Here is an 18,231-nt window from a genome sequence, read left to right as displayed (position 1 = left end):
TTGGTACTAGTAGCAAGTGAGTGAGTGTGAAACGGACAACGAGGGACTGGCACGGCTCGTCTTGAACAACGCTGCGCATCTATCTCCCCCCCCCCCCCCCCCCCCAAACCCAAACCCAAACCAAAACCAGAACCAAAACCAAAAGCGCTGAACCTCGTTATGCTTCTCCGGTAGCAGCGCAAGACAAGAAAACACAGGTCTGGTCCGGGAACATGGAGGAGTTCGAGTATTCTCTGGAGAACGAACAGCAGTTCTGGGATGGTACTGTAACCGTTGCGCCTGCGATCCTGACCCCCACCCCTCTTTCTTCTGGACCTGGCTAACAGAACCTCCCCCGCCGCTCAGAGATCGAAGACATTGTATCCGCGAAATGCGAATCCCATCAGTTGATTGACAACGCACTGCGATCCTTCCTCCACTTTACTGCCAAATTCAAGGACGAGTATCTCAATTCCGACTATGGCTTCACGCGCTGTCTACAGAAGCTCTTGCAGAGCCAGCTCTTCCAGGCCAACAAGGAGTACGTGCGCATTCAGATCGTGTACAGCCTGCTGCAAGAGGACCGGCCGGAGACGCTGCATGTTATTACGAGTATCTTGCTCTTTGATGGGAGGCAGGGCCAAGACACGTTTGAGATGATGAATACCGAGGGGTGCTTTGCGCGGCTGCTCGAGTTGATCAAGCTGGGAAAGAGGGATGATTCGAGGCTACATCGATTGCTGCTTGAGCTGCTGTATGAGATGTCCAGATGCCAGCCTCTCAACCCACAAGAACTGGCGCTGGTCGACGACGACTTTGTCACGATGCTGTTACAGATTATCGAGGAATTGTCAGATGATGTGGATGATCCGTACCACTATCCGGTCATTCGAGTACTGGTAAGCAAATCCCACTTGCGGGATGGTTGTGTGAGTGCTTATGTCCTATTTTCAGCTGGTGCTCAATGAGCAATGGATGGTAGCCTCAACCCAAACCCCCTCCACCGGCTCCTCTCCGCCTCCGACAAACCGCGTAATCAAGATCCTATCTAAGCACGGGCTCTCATACATGACCTTCGGCGAAAACATCATACTGCTCCTCAACCGTGAAACCGAGACCTCCCTGCAGCTCCTCATCCTCAAGCTCCTCTACCTCCTCTTCACCACCAAAGCAACCTACGAGTATTTCTATACCAATGACCTGCGCGTCCTACTCGACGTTATAATCCGTAACCTGCTCGACCTCCCTAACGAGTTGGTCTCTCTACGGCATACCTACCTGCGGGTTATGCACCCTCTACTGGCTCATACGCAGCTCAACCAACCACCACACTACAAGCATGACGAAATTCTGAAAGTACTGGAGATATTAGGCCACTCTTCGAACGCGCACTGGGAACCCGCAGACGAGACAACAGTCCGCCTCGTTGACCGGGTAGCTAAAGTCTCGTGGCTACGGCAAGACGACACTGTAAGCCAATCCGAAGTCGCACGCAAACTCCTCGGAATCTCCCTCTCTTCGACCTTGTCAGGGAGTACAATCAGCGTAGTAGACGTGGCAGCTGTGATGGAGAAGCCTGGCGTGCAAACACCGAGCCGGAAACTGGATCTCGAAGACGGGCCACACAGCGAAGACCTGAAAAACGGGCAAGATGGTCAGGACGAAAGAATAGAATCGGTGAAGCCAAGCGAAAAGACAACGCCCACCAGACGACATCCCCCGCCCCCGGTCCACAGTAGGCGCCATGCACCGCCCCCAATTCCCGATGCGCTGCAAGTACATGTGAGCAAGAAAATGCCGCCAAAGGCGCCACCGAGACGGAGAACGAGGTTAAGGGGGTCAGACTCGTCACTAAAGCTGGACCACAAACCGCAGGAATGAGTTTTTAGTTCTAATCAGGTCCCGGGTCAGATCTCACCCACCCTGGCTTGGGCTCTTGTGGGTGGATCTAGGCTTTGGGTTTTTAAAATCGGTTGTTTGACGGTTCCCGTGCCAGGTCTGCTTTGCTGGTGCTGCATTTACATTTCACGGAAGCGACGGCGTTTGTGAGGGCTCGTCTACATTTGGATCAGAATGCCAGCCAGGATAGGTCGCAAGTGCTTTTTTGCATCGTAAGGGGTTGAGGTAGCGCGCCTGAATGTCAGTTGAGGCGATGAATTCCACATGCGTATTTCCACCCATGTATTTCCATATGCCGTTGACTGCTCAGATATGGTTTGATGATGATCGTACTTATATCCCCGGTCCAGAGAGGTTTGTTTGCCTTTTGGCATTTGGTTTCACGGAACGAGACTGGACATCTGCGATTTATTCCACTAGACTGATTCGTCAGCGCCGGCTTCAGGTCCAATCGATGGGCTACTATGAAGGGGATGCGTCGATGTCGCCAGGAAAACAGGAAACAGGAAGCAGGAGGCCACATGAGAAGCTCCGTTTCACAAAAACAAAGCTCCATTGTTGTGCCAGGTATAGTGAGTAACTATAGCTATCCTACTTCAAGAGCAAGCAAGAGAGCAAGTACCGAAAACTCCCCACGCTGTCCTCCAACCCGTCCAACCTCGGCCCCCACTCCCAGGGAAGACCCAGTTCTCATCCTTACAAAAGCTATACACGTAAATTTCCCGATGCACCACAAGTTACTGCTCAAACCAAGCTCAAAGGTGTCTCATTTTCCTTGGGATATTTCCCGGGAACATGCAGCTGGCTCACACTCATGACACTCTCACGATTTTGCTCCACGGCAAGTGATGGCCTCGGAAGCGGGTCATCAGACAAAGGTCTAACGGCAGCTTCGATCGGACTGGTCTGACCACTCTTGGTTGTGGTAGCTTCCGGGTACGCATGGTCAGCAAAAGTCGCGCTTCCATTGACGGCTGGAGCTGATCCCAGGTGGGTGTCCGGAGCAGCGTAAAGAGTAGCTTCGCGGGCGGCTAGTGCTGCGGATTCCTGCTCATAACTATCGGGGGCGGCAATTACGGCAGCTTCGCGTACAGCTCGCTGTTCCTGCTCTTGAGCATCGGGTGCAGCAATGACAGCGGCTTCGCGTGCGGCCTGCTCTTCCTCGTCCGAGCGCAGCTTAGCGACTTGCTCGTTTTGATGGTGTTGGTATGATCCCATTCCAGCGCCACCAAGTCCAGCAGCAGTAACTCCTCCCATATCACGACCACCATGGTCCAGGCCCATACGCTGAGACGTGTAAGGGTTAATGCCGTCCTCCTGGGCCTGTTGGTCGACGTATGCCGCATGCGTAGGCGAAGCCGCGCCCTCCTGACCGTACTGTTGAACGTTGCTCCCTGGAAGGGTTCTTGCAGCAGCAACTACATGTTGATCTTCGAAACCGGAACTTCCGCTAGAGGGGGAAAGAGGAGCCTGTAAGCCTCTGGATAACGAAATGTCGGATGGGAAACGCCCACCTGGCGCGGGACGTCTCGGCAGCTCATCCTGCTTTGGTGCGCTAACAATCGCCGAAGCCTGAGCAGAAAATGGCTCTTCATCCTCATCGTCCATGATTCCGTCACTGCTGATGGACCCAGCTCGCTGCGATGTTCCGCTGACACTTCGGGCGTGCTGACGAACGAAAGCGCTACGTTCTTGGGGAGATTTCTCGGTAAGAATTCGAATATCTTCGTACTAGAATAAATCAGTATCGCAACGGGCGAGGGCGAGATCGCAATTTTATGGCAGCGGAGTAACTTGATAACAGCAACGGCATAGCATCGTTGGATCATCAACACAGCAGCCGTCGCTCTGAGGGATATAGATACACATGACTTTAAACAAGAGTTCCAAGAGAGGACCCTGTCTGTGAGATCTTGAAAACGCAAAATTAAGGAGGACCTAAAGAACAAGACTTACCCATGCATTCATCGTATCATAGCTCTCTGCTCTGAAGACCCAGGAGTGGCCACGATGCATTGTACCAGTCTGACGGCCCTTGAGCATGAATTTGTTTGAAGAAGAGCTCTCGTTCGAGTGGGAGCCAAGCTTCTGCTCGGGAAGGTACAAAGACATGATTGGGCCTTGTGCCTTGTCTGCAGACTTGTACTCGTGGAGATGAGTCGGCGTAAGGACATACCTAAGCAGATTGTTAGTAGGCGGCTACTTTGCTGACGGGTTTAAAGAAATCAACTTACCAGCCCGCCGTGTAGCTCTTCAAATACTTGGACTTTCGTTCCAACAATCCGGCACGAACTTCCTGAGCTAGTTCATGATCTCGGCCGGGATACTGGATATCCTGGGCTTGTCGAATAGGGATGCTCGGGTCAACAAAATGGTCACTGTTCTGGACGAAGGTATTCCACTCGTGATCCTTGGGCATGGCGATAGGACCATTTCGCAGCTCATCTGCTGTTCTGTGGGCCGCATCTCCCTCTCGCTTGAGGATGCCAGCCAAGGCGTTGTACGACTTCTGAATTTCGCCCACAACAATGGCTTCCAGCTCTCTGCCGGATGCTTCCAGGTTCAGATAAGCCTACCCATATTAGCGGCTTCCCAATGATGGCGTAGAGATAGGAGTTTGTGATTACCTGGTGCAAGTAATTCTCCTCATCAATCTGCTTCTCAACTTGACGGTCGGCCGCAAGCCTCAACAAATATGGATCCTTCTTGCCTGTCATTTGCGCAGGATCAATATCAGACTGGCCCAGACCTTCCGCAAGCTCGTTGACGACTTTGCGAGTAATCACCATTTCCTTGTCCACTGAGTTCTTGAAGTCACTCGAGAGACCCTTGATCTCCTTGATTTTTTGGTTCAAGTCACTTCTCAGGCCCGTGAGAGCCAGGATAACATCATTCTCGATTTCCTTGGATTTGTTGGCCTCAGCTATGGCTGTCTTGTTGTAGTCTCGGAGAACCTGCATGGCATCGTCGATCCCGCCAGACGGCATGAACATTGGTTGTACCGAAGTATTATTGATTATATTAGAGAGCTTCAGGAGAGCCTTTGTTCTGTGGTCATAGCTTGTTTGTACCTCTCGGAAATAGGTGATCAGATCCTTGAGGACTTTGCGCCAAGCTGCGGAAGAGAAAGAAGTCAGTTCTTTTGCAAGACAGATAGTCTAGAGCATGGCCAACCTTGGAATCTGTTTGCCAGGATCTCCGTAGGGTTGCCAGTAGTGGGAACCGGAGAGTAAAAAGCACTATTTGTCTCGTCGACTTCACCCGAAGCCTGATGTGCTAAGCTGCGCACGCTACCAGCTTGGGGGCTTCTGCGACTAGGACTCCTCTTCACAGAGCCACTTTTGCGGATGGAAGCCTTCTTCTTCAGGGTTCCCCCGCGCGAAGGGATTAACGTATCGCCTTGCGACATGACCGAATCGGAGCGCTGCATGGTGTTTTTATTGTTGCTGTTGCCGCCTTCCAGGAGAGAGCTGCCTCGCTGGCTTGCATCCCACTCCTCATTAAACTTGCCGCAGTAATGTGGCTGGGCAGCAGACGGCGACAACAATGTCGAAGCAGAGGGGACGCCAGGTGCAGAACCAAAGTCGGTCGCGACTGTGTGAGCCCCTAGATTGGATGGGGAGCTGTTTGCGCCGTAGCCTTTGTCGACCTGTGCTCTCGAGGGCGGAGGGATGTTGAGAGTTGTCATTGTGGAGGAGGGGTGGAGGGAGGAGGGAGGACGGGGATTAGGGGCAGAGAGCCCAATTGTTCTGTCTGACGTCGGTGGTGATCAGTGCCACAGAGTAGTACCGAACTAGAGTTGTATTCAGCACAGGTGCCGTAGGTAGGTCGGGCGGTAGGTATGTCTGTAAGGGTAATGATAAGGGGATGGGGATGGGGATGGAGATGGCGACGGCGATGGTGATGGTGATGGTGATAGCGAGATATGCCGCCGAGGTTGTAGATGCGAGGGAATGATACCGTAGCAAAGAGGGAGACAAACTCACCTTGGGCCCCGTGATGTGGTGGTCGTTGGGGAGACCTTTCAAATGTTGTCTTGTTTCTCCGTCTCCGCAACGTGGGGGAGAGGGCGGGGGCGGTGAAGCAAGGTTTGTTTACCGAGCGAGAGATGACGTAGATGGTGAGGAGGAAGCGGAGGATCGTCAGGATGCGGAGGATCGTCAGGATACCGGTACCGGTACCTAGTGATGTAAGAATAGCGAAAGTGAAAATAAGGATAAAGGTAAAAGAGGATGTTTAGAGGCGATGGTGTCGATCGGTGTTGCAGAACAAAGGGCTTAGGGCACCGTCTGCAGTCTGCAGTCTGCTTGCCTTCGGGAATCGGGAATATGGGTGACACTGGTGAGTCGGTGACGTAGTTGCTGCTGCTGCTTGTTACTGCTACCGCAAGAATCACAGCCAACCGGAGAAGACACCCATCCCCATTCCCCACTGCCTACCGCTACGGTATACTTGTACAATATTGTCGTACCCCCAGCCCTATACGATACTGACTTTCCCGGCTCCAACCTCATACTTTAAATCACTTTTACAGTCGCGAGGTTCAGCACGTCAGGTGAGCGCTTCTTCATTGTAAGTGGTGATCGCTGAATTCTTTAGATTCTGCGCATCTCTTCCCACCAACCCCCCATCCCTTTGCGCCCCTCTCAAATTTTCGAGTTCTACATCTTCCAAATAGTCATCGCGCCTTGCTGACAGTGCAGCCTCCCCGCGGGCCCACGCCAATGCGAATAGCCCTCATAGGGAAACGCTTCATGCCTTGACCGCGGAAGCCTTAGCCTCACCTGGGAAAGGGTTATCCGATCTTCTCTCATCACGCAGTGCCTTAAGTTTGGCGATTGCCTCCTCCAAGGAAACAGGCTTGCCTCGATCTTGACTTGAAGTGTCATCCCGATTGCGGACATTGACCTCTCTTCCGTTCATCTCCTGGTCACCAACAACTGTACGCGGTTAGCGGGTAAACACATCTCCAAACAAGGGTATGAACGTAGTTACCGAAAACGAAATTGTACTGGGCCAATTGACCCGTGCGGATCTTCTTCTGCAGGGTGTTGCCGCTGAGGTCCACGTCGACAAACATATCCTCTGCCTTGAAAATCGACTGCACCTCCTTGGCGTAGTCGAAGTAACCAACACCGACTGGGATGACCAGGATTTGTCGGGGGCTCAACCAGAAGGGCCATTTCCCACCGAAATGCTCCGTCAGGATGGCGGTGAAACGCTCGATACTGCCACAAATGGCTCGGTGGATCATGACAGGTCTAGCACAGCCAGGCGTGAGAGGCTTGTAGACTCTCCCCTTCTGTCCATCAGGTCCCGAGACAGCTGCTGCCTTCTTGGGCTCGTCTGGCTTCACCTCCGGCTCGTCTTTGGACTTGGTGACCATCTCGGAAGTCATGTATTCCAGGCCAAAATTTTGCGGCAGCTGGAAGTCCAATTGAATGGTGGCACATTGCCAGTCTCGTCGCAAGCAATCCGAGATGGTGATATCGATTTTTGGTCCGTAAAAAGCCCCGTCTCCCTCGTTTAGTTCCCAGTTGCCCGGGACGAACTCATCCAATGCAGAGCGGAGCTTCCCCTCGGCCATATCCCATGTCTCGAGCTTGCCCAAGTATTTCTCGGGTCTCGTGGAGAGTTTGAGCTTGAATGTGAAACCGAATAGGCCGTAAACTTTTTGCAGGAAATCAAACAGCTCCTTGATCTCATCCTTGATCTGATCCTCACGGCAGAAAATGTGAGCATCATCCTGCTGAAATCTGCGTACTCTCGTCAATCCAGACAAAGCACCCGATGCCTCATTACGATGGAGTACACCAAAATCGGCAACTCTCCATGGGAGCTCTCGGTGGCTTCTCTCGCGATGATCAAACATCAGGCAGTGGCCAGGGCAGTTCATTGGCTTCAGAGCAAATGTCTCTTTATCACTACCAAAGGTAAACATATCATCCTTGTAATAGTCCCAGTGACCTGAAGTCTTCCACAGTTCCGAATTGTACATGTTAGGAGAGATGACCTCGTTGTAGCCACGGGCCCAGTACTCTTCTCTGATGAAAGATTGGAGTGTATTGTAAATTCGGGTGCCATGCGGTAGCCACATTGCTGACCCAGGGGAAAGCTCGTGGAAGAAGAATAGCTCTTGATCCTTGCCAATCTTTCGGTGATCTCGCTTAGCAGCCTCTTCCAAGAACTTCTTGTGTTCGGCCATCTGCTTCTTGTCGGGAAACGAGACACCGTAGATACGTTGAAGGGAGTCATTATCCTTGTTTCCCAGGAAATATGACGCCGAGTTCTTCATGATAGCAAATGACTCGATGCGGCCAGTGTTGGGCACGTGGGGACCTCGGCATAAATCGATCAGCGGCCCATTTCGGTAGACCGTGGTGAATTCTCCGTCCTTGATCTTGTCCTTGATGATGTGTTGCTTGTACTTGTTGTACGAGAACATCTCTAGCAAGTCTTCCTTGGAAAGGACCAATCTCTCAAAGGGTTGCTTCTCCTTAACAATTTGTCCTACCAGTGTTTCCAGAGGCTTCCAGTCTGTTTGTTGAACAGGGGCTCCATCAGGCAGGGACATCTCGTAGTAGAAGCCATCATCAATTGGGGGTCCAATGCAAAGACTGCAGCCAAATCTCCTCTCGGAAGCTTCACCAAGGATATGCGCGCTCGAGTGCCAAAAAACCTTCTTGCCTTCCGGATCTTCAAAGCTGAGTAGCTCCAGCTTGCAGCTTGCCTCCAAAGGTCTTCCTAGATCCCACAGCTGCTCGTTATTTCCATTGAGTCGCGCTACCACTGTGCGCTTAAGCAAGCTTTTCGAGATGCCTTCTGCGATTTGGGCAGGGGTAGTCTCCCACGAGGTGCCCGACTTGACGGTTCCATCTGCGAGTGTGATCGTGATTGGCTCTCGGGGTTTCGCAGCGATTTCGGCATCGAATTTCGTCTTCAATCTGGTGAACAGCGCAAGGCGATCTTCGAGGAATTGAGGTTCTGTAACAGATTTCGTGGTCAGTGAGTGTGAGACCTCGACGAAATGGTGATAGTTATTCGTGAACGTCATGTCCTAGGTAAGCAGGGTACCTACGTGGATCCAATTCAAGAGGACCTATTGCGCAAATGTTATTCTTTCCTGTTGGTATAGCATTTCGAAGGAGGGTGTCTTACCAGCATCTGCCCCGCTATCCCCTCCTTTTTCTTTTTTGGCCTTCTGCTTCTTTTCGCCAACGGCTACTTTCTTGACGCCTTCGGCGACAGCCTCAACGGCCTTCTGTGCTTGCTCCATGAATGGAGTCGAACTCTCAATTTTTTTTTGTTGCGGTTATCCCAGCTGAATTGGAGACTTGGAGAAAAGAAGCGCGGTGAGTCGAATCGAGAGTTGCCCACCGAGTTGAATGGATAACCAACGCTAAGCCCGAAGCTCGTTAGCTCCCGCCTGGAAACTTTTCTAAAGATTTGAGCTTCACGAACGCACATTTTCTCCAATTCCACCCCTCCGGATACCCACCAAAATCTACGATCATGTCATTCCGAGGAGCTCCCCGCGGTCGCGGCACAGGCTCAAACTCATTCGGTGGTGGTAGAGGTGGCGGCAGTTTTGGAGGTCGAGGAGGTGAGCAATTGGGATTATCGAGGCGACTACAGAGCTGGGACTGATTCTTCTACCAGGTCGAGGCGGATTTTCCAGTGGACCTCCAGATGCAGTTCTTGAGATGGGAAGCTTCATGCACGCCTGCGAGGGTATTTATTCTCTTACTTCTGCCCCAAGTTGAAGCGGGTGATGGCTAACGCGCCAGCTACAGGAGAGATTGTGTGCGAATCCATAAATACCAAGATTCCATACTTCAATGCGCCCATATACCTTCAAAACAAGTGAGTTAGTCGGGCAGGCGCCAAGTGCACGTTTCGTGTCCCAGTGCACCCTTTGGAGGGAGCACATGCTACAAGACAGACTAATGGTGCTTGCTGCGCGCTTGCCACGACCCAGACAAATCATTCGGATCACTTTCTAACGTCTTATTCTTTAGAACGAGTATAGGAAAGGTCGACGAGGCAAGTTCCAACCCAAGATTTCTTCAGTGCGCTTTGACACGGCAAGAGGCTCTACTGGGGAGAACATTCGTCGCCATTGTCGATGCACCTGAGGAGCACTAACTGACAGACGGAACAGATTCTTGGCCCCATCAATAACGTCTACTTCACGATCAAGTGCAGTGAGGGAATCCAGGCTGCTTCATTCAAATCCGGAGACAAATTCTACATTGGTGGTGACAAGCTTCTCCCCCTGGAGAAGTTTCTCCCCAAGCCCAAACCGCCCCCAGGAGCAGCGAAGCCTAAGCGAGCCGGAGGCGCCCGGGGAGGTAGAGGCGGACCCATGCGAGGTGGACGTGGCGGTGCGAGAGGTGCACCTCGAGGCAGAGGTGGATTCAGTGCTGGCGGACGTGGTGGCCGTGGAGGAAGCGGTGGATTCTCGAGGGGAGGCGGTGGCGGCTTCACTCCAAGAGGGCGAGGTGGTGCCAGCCGTGGATTCTCGAGAGGTCGTGGTTAGGTGGAAGAATTGCTATGGTCTGGCTTCCGTGGATATCTCGGCGTTGAAGGTTCTTTGGAGGTGTACTTGCCAAGGTGGTATTGGGGCAACAAAATGTCAGGGATTCTTTCTACACTATGTTTCAGTCCACGCTGTTATCTTGACTGTTCTAGTTACGTTAGCGAGCCTCCTTAGCTCTGGAGTTCCTCCGCGTAGGTAGGTGAAGGTCTCATGTCTTGCATCTCGCTCTGGTATGGGTGTTCTTTCCTGGCTTGTACCTTTTGGCTCTTTTGCTTCGATATCAATGCATGACTCTTGCATGAACAATCTCAGCCCTCCTATGTCACGAGCTAGCCTGGATACTTGTACGACAAGGAGGCTTCAGACAGTATCAGTAGGGACCATTTTGGCTCGGTTTCTCGTGTCTGCAAGTGTATTGAAGTCACCTTCTAAAGGCTCTGACCGAGAGGTATCATAGCAACGCACCGTAACTTCACACCATCACACCCCCTCCCTTTGCTCATCCACCATGCCTATTTTGCACCGAGAGTCTAGGCTCCAACACCTCGGCAAACCGCTCCCAAACCCAAATACTAAAATCCCACCTAAGGCTTCGGAATGTGAATCGTCTTGCTGGTCATGCCAATCCCACTCAGGATGAAAAGTCCCACCACAGGGTGAAACTCGAACATGGTACCGGTAGCCCAGGTCCCCATTGGTAAGTTCTCCAGAATCCAGCCTTTGCTCACCCAGTAGGACATCAGAGCGGCAATGGAGAGCGAAGTGGGAATCGGGGTGCCTTCGAAGTATTTGCTCTTTCCGGTGGCATCCTTGGGGACGTTGCCGACGGTGATGTTGAAGCGGGCGAGGCGGGTGAGACCGCAGAGGACGAAGCAGGTGAGGAGGAGGTGGTCGACAGGTGTGCGGAGGCCAATGGCAAAGGCTGACACGGCGGGGGCGACACCGAAGGAGATCTGGATTTGGCTGTTAGCTTCTTCTCATGCGCGAGGGATAGAGGGAGAGATATGTACCAGATCTGCCAAGGAGTCAAGCTCTTGTCCCATCAAACTGCTCTTCTTTCTCCACCGCGCAACCTTGCCATCCATGAAATCGAAGAACAGGCCGAAGGGCATGAAAGCCAGAGCTGCCCAGAGGTTTCCGTAGTCCGTGGAAGCGCCCAGGCAGTAGCGCATGGCAGAGAAGATAGACATAACCCCGCAGAAGCCTACAAAGTCCTGTCAGCTCTTCTGTCGCGACGAGGGAATTCCGCATCAATCTACCGTTCAGTTCGGTGATCAGATCAGCTAGATGCATGGCGCGGATTAAGCTGAAGTGGGTATTCTCCTCGGTCAAAAGCCTCTTCTGCTTGTCAACAACTATCCCATATTAGTCCCCGTGGTATTGAGCAAGCCTGTCGAGATTTATGGGTAATACCAGGCGGATCCTCCTTCACCGCGCTTCCCATCGCAACACCGGTACCAACTCGTTTCGACATCATGGGATGGGGGTATTCGTAATTCAATAAATTCTGCGCCGAAAGGTAGGTGGGTGGTTGGGTGGGTAGGTAGGTTGTATTGTAAAAGTAGAGTTTGTGGGCAAAGTAAACAAGTGCCAGAAGGGTCACAAAGCAAAACCAAGGTTTTGGCTCCAGTGAAAGAGGCTGTACTGAGTGAGTGAGCTGTACGTACTGACTGTACTTTGGCGAACGTCATAGACCACAGCCACCTGCGCCACAAACCTCGTTTGTCAGGCTGTAGTCGGATTGTAAGTAAACAAACAAATAAACCATCTGTCTAGTGCGGCATGAGAAGCGTGTTGGAATACACATTAATTCTTGAACTTGGAGCGTATCTATCTTCTAATTCCCTGTATAGCACAGAGAATTCATGTATGCCTGCCTGTGTGTACCTCTACTTTCGCCTTTCATTGAAGCGCCTATCCATGAGTCGCGGTGAATGGTTTCGCGGCATATCCTGCCCCGGAGTGGCCTTCCCATGAGTTGCTTCCCCTGCCCTAACATTATACAATACCATCCATGGGTCGTGTGTTGTTGCCCCAACCTGGCCGCCGTTACATACAGCCTGCCGGGCATCATTCAGGGTCAGGTGTTAGCTAGCCCTACGAATCCAATGGGGAGAGCCCATTGCCAAAAAGAATGCATCATCGAGTTATTAGAATTCCGAAACCATCGACCCATGCGCCGGAAGAGCCGTAGATTCCGACCAGATTGTAGCCTCTTGGGGGTATCAAAGTGTGACTAATTGGCGATTAGCAGTATTTTCCAAGAGTTGGAGTGCTTCTTACCCATCACCACCGTTCGCATCTCCATAGACAGCGGATTTCCTACCCAAACTAGTGATTACAGCAAGACCGTCGATCCAGAAGCCGCTTCTGACATAAAATCCAGTAATGTATTCGCCCTTTCGAATATCTGGAATCCGTCAGTCGAGCCATATAAAAAGGCAGCGCTTCATTGGGGTTCCTACCCAGGTTAAACTCGCTACCACCTGGTGTCCCTCCCCGTTTACCAAACAGCTGGGAAGAGGCATCCTCGTAGCAAAATTCGACACCGTCCAGCGAGCTGCCGTGGTAAAATTTAATCTGCGTCAGGAGCTTTGTCTGCTCTATGGCGCTATGTAAGATAACTTGTTCAGGAGTGGACCCATCCAATTGTGACAGGCCTAGCTTGCTGCTCCGGAAGGCGAAATGCCCGCTTGGCAACTTGACTCTGGAAGCTTTGGATGCCAGGATCGTGAAATCTTCAATCTCGTGGCTTCCGCCCGCAACTGACTTGATGATCAATTTCAGCTTGGCCTTTCTTCGATCATCTGGTAACCGAGCCCGCAGTTCCGGCTCGGTCAATTCCTTTTGTTTTTGAATGATGTTATTCGGACCATCGCCAAATTCTTGCCAATATTTGCACATCTCGTCGCCGTCGGTATATATCTCGATGTAGGCAATTCCAGAGGGAGCGGTGATGGAGACAATTCCGTTATCAACGGGCCATGCTTGCACAGAATCGTCGTTGTGTCGAGGAGGGTCTCCAGGCAACGCGAAGGATGGATGAGCCTTGAATCTCAGGAGGTCGAGGCGGTGCCAGGTGCATTCGTCGTTCTGCAAAACCAGTCCACCCTTGGATTTCGTCCTTGTCGAATAGCACTCTCGTGTAATGAATGATCTGTTCAACTTGACATAATCGCGTAGCATGACTCCCGAGTGTTGGTGGGGACAGCCAAACAAATGCCCTATTTCATGCAAATGTGCGCCGATTCCTATGTTGGCTGCTTCCCAGCTGCTGCCAGATTCATTGCAATCATTTGCAACATAGTTCGTGTCTGTCGGTGTGCAGTCCGAGAAAGCCGCAACAACTTCTTCGAAGTTGCTGGGGTAGCTGTGAAGAGCGTGAGATCCACAGATCGCCAACTGAATTTCTCCCGAACCTCCTCCAAGAGCGGCATGGCTCGTAATCATGCTTTGCTCTTTGTCCCAGTGCGCGTCAAGCAGGAGTACCGAGACGTATTGCTTTTGACCTGGCAGCGGATTGAAATACTCCTTGACAGCATCGAGAGCAATACTGAAGAGCTCCGCGCTGTGTTTGGCCTTGGGGTTTTGTTGTGCAAGATCTAGGTCGCGGAGCTCCGCGACCGTCTTCGAACATCGCACAACATGAACCTTGGCTTCTGATCGCATTACTCCACTAGCTTTGTCCCGAGAACTAGCTGTCCCATTTGTCCACTCTTCTTCTACCCTCCAGCAACGTCTCCCAAATTTGTTGCGATACATTTGCTCGGCCTGGACGCGGTTAGTCTTTCAGGCGGCCATTCGGTGCAATCCTCATGGCTTACCGTGAAAGCTTGCCAGAGATAAGCGGCCATTCGAAACTTTTTGATAGCCGTCTCCAGACCGTTGCCTTCTCTCTCGACACGCTGAGGGCATGCGTCGTAGGTTCCTGGCGAATCCTTGGCCATGAGAACTACCAGCTGTAAGGGCGGAGATGCGAGTGGGGGAATCATATGTACAGTCAAATATGACGAGTGGATCGGATTTCCAGTGTTGTTATTAGCCAGTTTCGGTGATGTGAAGTCGAATCTCAGCTTGTTCGGTCCAGGCAACAGGTATACGAGCGATTTGAAGTGGGATTCGCAAACAGGCCAGTCCGTTGCCGGGAACCCATCATCGATCCTCCTCACCGTAACCGAACCCTCCAAGGCTTGAAGTGCCGGATCTGCAATCACTCCATAAACCGACAAAATCTTCTGAGAGACCTATTTTGTTTTGTTTTCTTTCATCAGCCTTCACGCCTTCGCAAGCCACGGTCTTGTCACGTACCCAAGTCTGGTCTGCAATACTGGTGATTCTTGGGGCGTAGGGCGAGGTAGGCAGAGAAGAGTTTGGTGGTGGCGATCCCAGCCCAGTCATTCCCGAAACGCTTCCTGATCTGCTGAACCTGTTTGAAGAGGATGTAGGGAGGGTCGGTCGTCTGACGAGAGGCGCAATTGTCGCAGAGAGGGCCGCCAAATTCGGGGCCGAGGTCGAATTGGTGAGCGGGGGGGTTTTGCTCTCATGGCCCCCAGCCGAGTTTAAAGTCGAGGTTGAGGGCGTCGAGCCATTGGTGTCGTTGCTTGAGGATCCATCGGTTGATCGGTCTGCCTTGAAGCTTGCTTTGGAGCGCCGTCGTAGATCTCGGAGGAACGAGGGTGCCATTATCATTTATGCACGCATCTGGGCTCTGGGGATGTTAGAGCTTTCCGTAGAACGAGCGCCTCGGATCGATAGGTGATGGGTGATGGAAATGGGGACACAGGCAGCGGGAAGAAGAAAAGATGGTTTGTTTATTCCGTACTCCGTACCTGGGTAGAGTACCGGTATCGGGTATCCAACGCGATTGTGTTGGAGTGGAGTGGGGTGGAGTGGAGTGCAGTGCAGTGGAGTGGTTGTCTGATCTGTTTGTTTGTTTTGCTTGTTTGTTTTGCTTGTTTGTTTTGTTTGTTTGTTTTGTTTGCTCGTTTGCTTGTTTTCTGCGGGAAGCCTCCTGGATTGGGTAGGTAGTAGAGTAGAGTTACTTACTGCGTAGCTCTTTCTTACTTTCTCTGTTTTCTTTTCTCCTTTTCTTCTTCTCCGATACTGAGTCTGCAGAGCGAGTGAGCGAGTGAGCGAGTCCCCAGGCGAAGGAAAGGGGGAATTGAAGCGCCGAGGAGAGCTGCGCGGCTAGAGGATCACTGAGACTGAGACTGAGAATGACACTGACACTGACACTGACACTGACGGGGAGGGATCAGGGCGCCGGGGAGATGGGAACTGTGATCACTTTAGAGGTATATAACATATGATATACGATATATGATATATAGTATGTAATATATAGCTTATTTATAACTTAAACAAAACTTACCTATACGGGATATTCTTGGTATATGCACTTACAGAAATGTAATAAAAGTGGATTCGCCGCCATGTCCCATTCATTGGCTGGGAGATGAAATGTCAATAATACCATCATCTCAGTTCCCGTCCTGTCCTGTCTGTCCTCCCCGTCGCAAAGTCCATCTGGTTTCTCCATCTCGACATATTCACCACTCCACCTCTTTACCCATTCGCACTTTCGGAACACTCTTCGTCTTATTACATACAATATTCCGAAGTTACATCTGCTAAGCAAGACATTCGAACCTCACTTATTCATTCACTCCAGAAACTACCGACCGATCGATCCTTGACCCAACCGAGGAACCAATTTCCACTCCACCCCCTTTGGACGGTGACAACAACACCTACATCTCGACTTGGTGCCTACGAAGACGCTGATTTGCGATCTCCCTCAGCTATACGGCCTTTCCACTCACCTCACGGCCGTACAAGTTGCGAAATCCTGACGGCGCATGCGAATTCAAATCCGAATCTGAACCGAGAAAATGTCGTCTCCGAGGAAAAAGAGACAACCCGAGGTGGTGGCTGATGCTGTGTTGAAGCGGGCGGAAGTTGGCAAGGTATACATATATCGAGAAATCTTTCCTCTATCCTCTGTCCTCGCTCGCACCATTTCTCAAGCCGTAGGACGAGGCTGACAACGTGTCGCAGATTGGCCGGAAACTCAAGACCCAACTTGCGCTCGCACAATTCAAAGCCGCTCGCGGATGGGAGGACCTGCCGCTTGACACCATTGAGCCCAGGGTTGAAGAGGAGCTGAAGAGAAGAAGAAGACCGACATCGAGTGGAGTTCTGTCTGATTCGTCGTCGAGCGACTCTTCAGTCGAGTTCCGCTGTTCGAATTCGAATGCGACTTCGAGAAACATCATGACCTCTCCCTTGAAAGCCCCAGCCATATTTTCCGATCAGCTTGAACCAAGAAGTAGAAGTGGGAGCGGATACCGAAAGCGAACCTACAACGCTCTCGAGCACAGCAGCTTCGCATTTGAACTGCCAAGTTCCAGCGCAAGTTCTCGCAAGAGATTCCGTTCCTCTCCAACAGTTGGCCGGACAGTTCGTGCTGGCCGTGCTTCCCATCAGCTCACACAATCCTCACCCATCAAGCCCAAAAAGCAACCACACTTCACCACCTCCTCTGGCCCGAGTCTGTCTTTCTACGCAGGAAGCTCCCATCTCCCCGATATCCACTCCAACTTCGCTGCGGCATCGGACGACGACGAAAACACATTGCCAGAGCATTCCTTCGACATCCGCTCTTCCCCACCTCGCACCCCCTCTCCAGTCCGCGCTCGAGGCAGCCTGGGTCGCCGCAACCAAGGAAAGAATGGAAAGTCTGAAGGTGTAGATTTGTTGTTATATCTTGCAACCTCTCCGTCGCCCGCAAATCCAACCCGATCCCGTATGCAGCCACCGTCTACACCACCTCCCAAGACTCCTGGCCTTCCTTCGTCCATGATGTCCACTCCAGGAGGTACTGGAGTCGGATTTCTAGCAAATTTGCATCCCAACACGCCTACCCAAAGCTTCGACTTTGCTGACTTTGTCAACATCACCCCAAGCCCAGCCCAGAAGGTGTGGCCAAAGACTCCGAGGACGATCAAGACCCCCCTCACGGTTGCTAAGAGACGTCTCACCTTTGACAACTCAATCCAAAGTCCCAACATGCGAGACCATGGTCCTGACGCTGCACAGCACACAGGCCTCGGGATGCAACTGGACGGCGACCTGGTGCGATAGTTACGACCTTACGAGCATGCATAAGTGTCACGGCGACAATACCCGATGTTTCTACGAATGTCATGTCATACTGTAAATGAATTTTTTCGACGATTGTACTAATGTCTCTTGAATGGGTTGGGCGGATGCATGGAGGAGACGGCCCTGGTCATCGGGGTTGGTCCAAGAGGGTTTGGGCATGGGGACTTGGGACTTGGGACATGGGAGCGATGTAGAGACAAGCGTTGGTGCACTTGCGACTTCGTTCATCGGTGGTTTGCCGTGGTAGGTCACAGATCTGCTTTCTTTCGGATTTTTTTTCAGGCCGGCGCAGCACGGTAGCGATGGCGGATGGAGTCCTGGAATCTGCATTTGCTTCGTGTACTTAGTGTAGGCACCTCCGACGAAGAAGACCTGAAAATGCAGCATGAGTGTCGTCGTCGTGCGTGTGGTATCTAACTCCGTCAATCAGCATACAATGTCTCAAGACGCTCGCGACACTTTCGTGTGTACAAACCACATACTTTACGGAGTAGAGCCTGCATTAGGTGGCCAAGGGCGTTGGCTCCGGATGCTCTAGAAGAACTTGACTTGACGATCATGGTTCAACCCTCATGTCTCATACGATACATACTCTGTCATTGATCCTCAATCCTCAATCCTTAATCCTCGATACATATCCCTTCAAACTG

General features: G+C 51.8%; 7 protein-coding genes across 7 annotated transcripts; 3 read left to right on the top strand and 4 right to left on the bottom strand.

Moving 5' to 3' along the window:
• Window positions 1-212: 212 nt before the first annotated feature.
• Window positions 213-1,860, top strand: L3040_003690 (uncharacterized protein; the record flags this gene model as incomplete). Its single annotated transcript, XM_066156510.1, has 3 exons — window positions 213-261; window positions 346-878; window positions 934-1,860. The coding sequence occupies 3 exons, from the start codon at window positions 213-215 to the stop codon at window positions 1,858-1,860; spliced, it is 1,509 nt and encodes a 502-aa protein (XP_066012092.1).
• A 762-nt stretch (window positions 1,861-2,622) lies between these two features.
• On the bottom strand, window positions 2,623-5,566 carry L3040_003689 (uncharacterized protein; the record flags this gene model as incomplete). The annotated part of the gene is made up of 7 exons (XM_066156508.1): window positions 2,623-3,255; window positions 3,318-3,328; window positions 3,393-3,609; window positions 3,835-4,054; window positions 4,113-4,450; window positions 4,506-4,993; window positions 5,053-5,566. 7 exons carry the CDS (start codon window positions 5,564-5,566, stop codon window positions 2,623-2,625), a joined length of 2,421 nt encoding a protein of 806 aa, XP_066012091.1.
• A 1,064-nt stretch (window positions 5,567-6,630) lies between these two features.
• Window positions 6,631-9,154, bottom strand: L3040_003688 (uncharacterized protein; the record flags this gene model as incomplete). Its single annotated transcript, XM_007294699.1, has 4 exons — window positions 6,631-6,818; window positions 6,874-8,862; window positions 8,957-8,977; window positions 9,037-9,154. 4 exons carry the CDS (start codon window positions 9,152-9,154, stop codon window positions 6,631-6,633), a joined length of 2,316 nt encoding a protein of 771 aa, XP_007294761.1.
• Window positions 9,155-9,390: 236 nt separating this feature from the next.
• Window positions 9,391-10,417, top strand: L3040_003687 (uncharacterized protein; the record flags this gene model as incomplete). Its single annotated transcript, XM_066156507.1, has 5 exons — window positions 9,391-9,481; window positions 9,538-9,609; window positions 9,672-9,741; window positions 9,897-9,921; window positions 10,040-10,417. The coding sequence occupies 5 exons, from the start codon at window positions 9,391-9,393 to the stop codon at window positions 10,415-10,417; spliced, it is 636 nt and encodes a 211-aa protein (XP_066012090.1).
• A 584-nt stretch (window positions 10,418-11,001) lies between these two features.
• L3040_003686 (uncharacterized protein) lies at window positions 11,002-11,891 on the bottom strand (the record flags this gene model as incomplete). Its single annotated transcript, XM_007294701.2, has 4 exons — window positions 11,002-11,370; window positions 11,428-11,621; window positions 11,677-11,772; window positions 11,831-11,891. 4 exons carry the CDS (start codon window positions 11,889-11,891, stop codon window positions 11,002-11,004), a joined length of 720 nt encoding a protein of 239 aa, XP_007294763.2.
• A 665-nt stretch (window positions 11,892-12,556) lies between these two features.
• L3040_003685 (uncharacterized protein) lies at window positions 12,557-15,106 on the bottom strand (the record flags this gene model as incomplete). Its single annotated transcript, XM_007294702.2, has 5 exons — window positions 12,557-12,653; window positions 12,701-12,827; window positions 12,883-14,188; window positions 14,242-14,661; window positions 14,726-15,106. The coding sequence occupies 5 exons, from the start codon at window positions 15,104-15,106 to the stop codon at window positions 12,557-12,559; spliced, it is 2,331 nt and encodes a 776-aa protein (XP_007294764.2).
• Window positions 15,107-16,308: 1,202 nt separating this feature from the next.
• On the top strand, window positions 16,309-17,560 carry L3040_003684 (uncharacterized protein; the record flags this gene model as incomplete). The annotated part of the gene is made up of 2 exons (XM_066156506.1): window positions 16,309-16,383; window positions 16,475-17,560. The coding sequence occupies 2 exons, from the start codon at window positions 16,309-16,311 to the stop codon at window positions 17,558-17,560; spliced, it is 1,161 nt and encodes a 386-aa protein (XP_066012089.1).
• Between the last annotated feature and the right edge of the window lie 671 nt (window positions 17,561-18,231).

The sequence above is a fragment of the Drepanopeziza brunnea genome (genome assembly GCF_022702325.1).
Source record: "Drepanopeziza brunnea f. sp. 'multigermtubi' strain 214-2 chromosome Unknown ctg5, whole genome shotgun sequence".
NCBI lineage: Eukaryota > Fungi > Ascomycota > Leotiomycetes > Helotiales > Drepanopezizaceae > Drepanopeziza > Drepanopeziza brunnea.
Note: the sequence above shows the minus strand (reverse complement) of the source record. Positions and strands in the feature narration are given on the sequence as shown.